This window comes from Anser anser, assembly GCF_964211835.1.
Source record: "Anser anser genome assembly, chromosome: 25".
In the NCBI taxonomy this organism is placed as follows: Eukaryota; Metazoa; Chordata; class Aves; order Anseriformes; family Anatidae; genus Anser; species Anser anser.
Window position 1 is genome coordinate 1,979,439 of NC_139746.1, and position 7,260 is coordinate 1,986,698.

Sequence of the window (7,260 nt, forward strand, 5' to 3'; positions counted from 1 at the left end):
TAAAATAACTGTTCCTGTTCAGTGCGGGCAGTGACACGTAAGTCGCTCTGAGGATGCAGATCCGTTCTCAGATGTATACACATGTGATGTGTGTACCTCCCAAACTCACCATTAATCCTATGTGTAACCACTATATGATACTATATAATAAATACTAAATACTACTACTACTAAAGAAGACGAATTGCTCTGGGTGTAATTTGGCACAGAGAGAAGAGAAATGAAAAGCAACTGTCCCTGCCGCCTGCCACCAGTCACTGCCACACGTTGGCCCCACCGCGGTGCTGGAGAAGCACGCGCTGGGAAATCCAGAGGGAGCACCGTTAGGCAGCGGGGAGCGGGATTTTCCTCCCGTTCCCTCCGAGGTGTCCTCAACAGCGCCCGGTGCGGGAACCCTGAGGGGCCGCGGCCCCCGGGGCTCGGTCTTCGCCCGCGGGGTTGTTACGGGAGCGCCGTTCCCTGAGGCGAGGGGGGCCGCGGCCATCTTAGGGGGGTGCGGGCGGGCTGGGGCGGGCCCGTGCCCGGCCTCGGGCATCGCGGTGCGGGGTGCTGGGTGTGGGGTTATCCCCTGAGGGGCCGTGGGGTGATGGTTGTGGGGTGGCTGGGTGGCCCTGCTTTGTCCCTCAGGCTTGGGCCACCTCTGCTGCGCTGCGCCACGGGTGCCGTCCAGAAATGCCCCTCAGGGAAGGGGATGGAGCAACGTGCTATGGGAATCTAGGCCGGGAATTAAGGTTTTTTCCACAGAAATAACAATGGGATGGGACGGCACAGTCACAAACGCCTGGTGATGTCCCACGCGCTGTGAGCAAAGTGGTCACAGGAAAGTATGAAGTGTGTGGAAAACATTTGTTCCCAAATAGTGCAGTCATATCGAGGGAGGCCTCTGCTGTTGGCCAAGAAAACATTTTGGCACTTACGGGCATGGGCAATACCTGTGGAGAATCACATGCTGGATTACCGTACAGGGTCAAACACGAGTTATTTAGTAGTATTTTGAAGTTTCCAACCTGATTTATTAATTTAAAACTATTCTAACCCAAACAGTATTTTACTTGGCTTACGCTAACGTGAATAGTTTCCTCAGCTGTTGGCATTGCCACCAGATGAAAGGGCAAACAGAGCAGAGATTCCCTTCATGAAAGCAGATGTGGAATCTGACTTTGCGGTTTCTGTAATTGCAGATGACACTACCTAGCTTTAATTTTGCGTTGAGTTGGCTGGGGGGCATATTCTGCTAGGTGTGCTGCCAAAATTTCAGGCGCAAGAGTATCTGATTGAAATTAGTTTAATAAAATATAAATTCTTTTTTCATAGTAAGCTTGATTTGTATACATATATTACTCTATAATACATACAGAAACTGGCGAATTATTGTAGAGAAGAAAGCAGTCGTAGCTATGATTTTTCTTAGGCACTTAAAGTAGCTGACTGCTGCAAAATGTTCCCACTGGTTCTTAGTCTTTGTAAAAGCGTACTTAGGTACCCTGCTGAAAATCCGAAACAGCTCAGCTTGCAAATGAGAATCGCAAACCCAGTGCAAAGCTAATAAATAAAGGCATTGTTTGCTGGTAATAACTTGGGCTTGCCATCAGAGTACGTTGTAGTTCTGATTAGTATAGTAAGTAATAGTTACAAAATCTTATAAAAGGGGCACAGTTAACCATGTCTTATAAAAATGAAGGTAACCAATATTATGTTAACTGACGCTTTCTCATTCTATCATAGGCAGTTTCTTGGAAAAGCTACCTTACAGTTATGCTCCGCAGGAAATGTGGAGTTATTAACCAGGTTGTAGACTGTGAGGAAAATAATGATTTTTGTCTTTCAAAGATTAGTCGAAATAACTAAATGCTTAGACGGAAATTCAGTATTTTTTTCTATACCCTTCTGAAATGTAACAGCAATTGTAATCATGCTTTTTATTTTTTTGTTTCTAGTGCATTGATAATTTTGTCTAGAGTATAGGATATAATACTTCTTCTGACTTGCCTGACAAAGCCTTGCAGTTTGTTAGAGATCACCCTCTAATGGATAATTCTGTAAATCCAATTGGTAATAGGTCTGTGCACTGAAGAGAAATTCAAATTATACCAGGATCGTAGTAGACAGAGTCACTGGCCTAGATAAACAAACATATGATGTTATGTTTCTAGGAACAGGTAAGTGTTTTTATTTTAGCAGATGATACTATTCATTTTTATGTATTTTGTAGCAGAATTTTTCCGGAGACTTCAAAAAAGTAGAAGTATTCATTAGCTCTGTTTGAAGTTTTGCATTCAGAAGCTGTCTTGCTAGTTTAATATTTTCATACCAGTTAGATTAAATGTTTTTGGCTTGTTGGACATTAAAAGGTTCTCTTTAGAAATTTTCCATATCAAAGGAGGCTTCACATAATGATATTTGCAAATTCAGGGATTGTTTGAGGTCTTTTTTCCTGGAAAAAAAAAAAAGTCATTGCTTCTCCCTTACTGAAATAAAAAATAAACAGTGCTTTGAAGAATTTCAGAAATTCCTTATGCCCAGGAATGCCTTCTAAATCTCCATCTAATTTCAACATGAATTATCAGGCTACAGTGTTATGCAATGTTAAACAAGTTTATCTTTAAAAATACATTTCTTTTTATGTAGATGACGGATATTTGCATGAAGCTTTCAATTGTGATGGAGAAGTGTTCATTGTGGAAGAGCTACAGCTGTTTCTGTCCCCTGAGACTGTGCGATTTCTCCAGCTGTCTTCTAAAAAGGTAGAACTTCTGTCCCTGCATATGGAAAGTGACTGCTGTAATAGCTTGCCTCAGGCCTTGCTCTTCTGCGTTGTTCTGACTTTTAAATAGCCTGTAAATGCTTCATAATTCTACTTCTATCATATATTCATTAATATCAGAAGCACAGTACATCTTCTTATCTGTAGAATTTTGTGTGTGTCAAAAAATAACTGAAACAAGCCTTTATGATCATTAAAAAAAATAGGGAAGGAACTCTGACATTTTACATGTTACGCAAAGATGTTTTTTTCTCATTTATATTACCATTTATTCTTACAAGCTTTTTAGTTAATGATTTTTTTTAATAAATACCACAAATATTATAATTCATGTTAGAAAATAGGAGCTTAAGATCTCACTGCCATTGTAAAACAAGAACTCCCTCCTATGTTTCTAGGGAATGCTCTGTGTAGGATCCCTATCTCAAGTGGTCCAGCTGCCAGTTCCTGTATGCCACCGATACAAGTACTGCTTGGGTTGCATCTTGGCAAGAGATCCTTACTGCGCATGGTCTGAGTCTTCAAATGAAGGTGTTCTTCTGGCAAATCAAACTGGTGATACTGAGTAAGTAAAGAGCTGTTGTCTCAGCTGCACACCTGATGTCAGATTGCTTTATAAGTGCACTCTTGCTGTCTGCAACACAGATCTAGGACGATTCCTACAAATGGCATCTTACAAGCTGGAAGACTGTTTGTTTGTTTGTTTGTTTGTCTGTTTGGTTTTTATTTTTGCTTTCCCCCAGGAATTTAATTCAAAGCGTCAAATACGGGGATGCTTCCAGCTGCCTTAGTGCAGATATGTGAGAATTTGTTTTAAGAAAGAATATTTTAACATGATGCAATCAAAATATCAAAACGTTTTCAGTTTGTGGTCACTGGAATTCTTACATTATAGAAAACCACAGAATTAAAATCATGCTGATTATTACTTTTGAACTGAGAAAGATGAGAAAAGCACACTGAGCTGGTACCACCTAATCCCCTCAAACCCCCACAAAGTCAGAATACTTTAGTTCAGACTGAAACTCTTACTCATAAGGGAAGCATAAATGTGACCCATTTGGAGCTACTGGTTCCCCTGTTAGTAAAGGGACTTCTTTGTCTTTACTCCTTACATACTCATTATCTGTTTTCAGACCGGTGGATTCAATTTGATATTTATTTGAATATGTATCTGGCTTTGTAAGTTCAACTAAATCTTCAGTGTTCTTACTTAAAAACATTGTCTTCATAATTTCAGAAGATAATGTGAGAAAATTTGTCTTTCCCCTTGAAAACAATATTCATCTTAAATGTGTTCCTCTGTCGAATCTGGCAAGAGTAGTGTGAAAGTTTAATGGGAGCAGACTTCAGGAGAAGGACTCTAAACACCTCCTCTATGATGGAGGAATAGCAAAATTTAACGTGACAGTGGATGAGGCTGGATTCTGTGATTGTCTCTCAGTAGAGAAATCCAAAGGGAAGGAATTCCTTATCACTGTGGCCCACTATGCCCTTTACGTCCATCAAAATACAGAGAAGGCAACAAATAAGTACAATGAAGCAGGAGCTGAGGGTTTTAAGTCTTTAGTACCAGCTTCTTTACTGAAAGAGGCAACAAAAACAGAAAGCTGTGGACAGCCAAAAAGAGAAACTTGTTTTAAAACTCCTGGGGGTTGGTATTGCACTTCTTTTCTTTTTCTTATTCATCTGGAATTTCTACAAGGGTCATTTACCTCTGCCTTGGACGATCAGAGAAACCAGTTCAGAAACCACCGATGCAGATTGTTTGGGAAGTCCAGCATTGGCTACAGAGGGATCAGGCAGCAAAAAGAAGAGTTCAGCCACACAAATGGACACGTCTTTTGTTAATGAATAAATGCTTGTGAGCTTTTCTTAAGGAGTGCAGCCCCAATGCACGGCACAGTGCAGGTTTTACGGAGACCTTGCGGCTCACAGAAATGTTTGGTTAAGATGATGTTTCCTGTTAAGGACTGTGGAATGTAAATTTGGGTAGGAGTCAGAAGCTCGGAGTTGGAGATGACAAGCTGCGTTGTGTATTACACAGATGTGTTACCACGTAGTGCTTTTAAAGGCAAAATTCCTTGTTGGGGTACCTTTTTGACACATTAAAACCACAAGAATAAATTTCTTTCAAAAATTGACGCTGATCTACTTTTTTGTAATGTTGGAGTTGCCCAATTACATAAATTAATACTTCAGAAGCTAATAATACTTAGCATTTAGTGCTTTTCACCTTCAGACTTTGTGTTTAATCTACGAATAGCAACTAATTAAGTCTCCCGATGCCCCAAGAGGTTGCTACTACCCTCATTTTTCATGAGGTTAAATTACTTGTCACTGACCATGGTATTCGTGTCAGATGTAATGCTTTGTTAGAAGTTCCTGAGTCATCTTCCTGTATTTTTTCTTTCTCTATTTTCCTCTCTTTTCCCTTTATTTAACCTTTCAAAAGGCTTTCCATACATTTATTTTTCTAATGTGTTTTTAGTGACCTTTATGATGCATCTTTCCCTGTCCGAAAATGCCATGAGCTGACTTATGTACTGCATCATTGTTCTGGATTTATTTCTGAGGTTTGGTCAAAACTCAGACACTGTAGCTCCTTTTATTAAAGGCCATTGAAAGTTGAGCGTTTTTTCTGAGACACTTTTTTTTCGTTTTCTAATAAATGTTCTCTTATGTTTTCTGGTTTGAAAAATAACATGGGTTCTCTATTACTGAAATCCCTGAACAAAGGCTATGCTGCCTCACTCTGTCTCATGCCAGACATGCATAAAGTACAAGGCTGATTCTCTTCTAGACTTACCTCATTTTTTCCACTTCTGACATAGCTATAGAAGAAGTCTGCTTGGAAATGGATTCCTCTGCGTGGAAGTCAGCACCAAACACATAGCAAGGCACCTGCTTTCAGGCTCCTTTTTTTTTTTTTTGGAGGCCTTCTTTCTCACTGGATCAAATTATCAGCAGGTTCTTGTGTATTATTACGTGCAAATGCCATAGAACCAAGGCGAGGCGAGATGTTGAACTTGCAAGGAGCAGATTCACAAATTCCTGCACCTGTCTTTTATGCTGGTACTTGCCTATATGCCAATGCTTGCACTTTCTGTGGACAGATGTCAAGGTGGAAACTGTGTCAGCCTTTCTAGTAAGGTGAAGCCTTAGTCACAAAGTGTGGACAAGAGGACCGCACGAAATGGACATCCGAAAATTAGGAGACTGGATATCTGGTGGCAAACTGTTATGCCACGAACAGTCAGGCTGCGTTTCAGTGACTGTCAGTGCAGTGCAGAAACCAGATCTGAGGTGCACATCTTGTCTCGTAGTTTGAAAGGGAGCCTACTTCCTTACAGGGTTCCTTTACCTATATTCCTAATCCCTCTATGCAAAGGGCTGTATGGAGATTAATGATGCAGACTGGGTGGTGATATGTAATAATCTAGGAAGTGATCGAAATTTCCATTCTTATCTTTGGGGACACTTAACTCGCTTCCCTCAGTGGAAGGAAGTGCAGATGGAACGCAAAACCCTATTTCAGAAAATCCTCACAAGGCTACCAGCATTTGGTTTTAGTTCAATTCCTGCTGATCTAATTACCCTAATTTAAATGTGTAAAATAATTAGCTTCGAAGAGTTGTAGATAAGTTTCAGTTAACAGGTCGATATGAAAGATACTGTGCCCTACTTTCGGTAGTGTCTTCGGTGCAGTTTTAGTTCTTTTGTCATTGGTTCCCATGTTGCAGGTAGGAAGGACAGAGAATATGGGGCGAGAGGATTGCTGGCGCTCAGCGCTGCGACAGAGCCGAGGAAGTCCTGGGGCTGCTGACGCCGTTGCCAGCTGAGAACAACCACCCGCCGCTGCTCCAACTTGCATCCTGCAACGACTCTTCTGAGTGTGCACCAATCCGCTGTGAAAACACATTCCTCCCCCACAGCTCCTGACACCGGGTCAGCTTTCTTGGTTCCAAAAATCTTTTGTGCTGGTAGCTGCTGCCATCACTTCAAGCAGAGTATTACCTTGGTGTTCTCGGAACGTGCCTGTCTGACGTCACGCTTAAAATTATGGGCAGCAAACAAACCATAGCCTCAAACATGGGCAACAGTGCGGACACTGGAGATGAGGAATTCCAGCTCAGTAAACCTCCCTTTTAAGTGCCTTGCAGAAATGGATGAAAAAAGGAGAAAAGCTGAAAGCAGAGTATGAGGTGGTGGTGGTATCACTAGTGATTACGCTGTTGGTGTTGGACTCTGATATTAATATTGCTGAGTTCTGAATGCTACTCCTACCTTTTATTGTAAAACTACCAGTACAGAGCTTACTATTTTGGTGCAAGTTCTGAAGTTATTAATGCACAGAGAAATTAATGTGCAGATCTGCCTGGGATTAACAAAATCTCTCTTGGGAAGACTTCCCATTAAAGTGTCCTGATAAGTAAAGGGGATGGGGATCATTCAGCAGCAACATAACTCAGCAGCACCGAGTCTGCTCGTGGGAG

At 41.3% G+C, this 7,260-nt stretch overlaps 1 protein-coding gene and 1 pseudogene across 2 annotated transcripts; both read left to right on the plus strand.

Moving 5' to 3' along the window:
- Window positions 1-1,675: 1,675 nt before the first annotated feature.
- Window positions 1,676-4,593, plus strand: LOC310886267 (semaphorin-4D-like; the record flags this gene model as incomplete). The annotated part of the gene is given in 7 exon segments (XM_083810621.1): window positions 1,676-1,681; window positions 1,938-1,955; window positions 1,959-2,064; window positions 2,067-2,159; window positions 2,629-2,744; window positions 3,163-3,329; window positions 3,508-4,593. Coding segments are annotated over 7 exon segments (567 nt in total). The 3' UTR covers window positions 3,569-4,593.
- Window positions 3,926-4,622, plus strand: LOC310886268 (semaphorin-4E-like; annotated as a pseudogene). The gene has a single exon. The product of its transcript is annotated as a semaphorin-4E-like (transcript).
- Window positions 4,623-7,260: the final 2,638 nt, after the last annotated feature.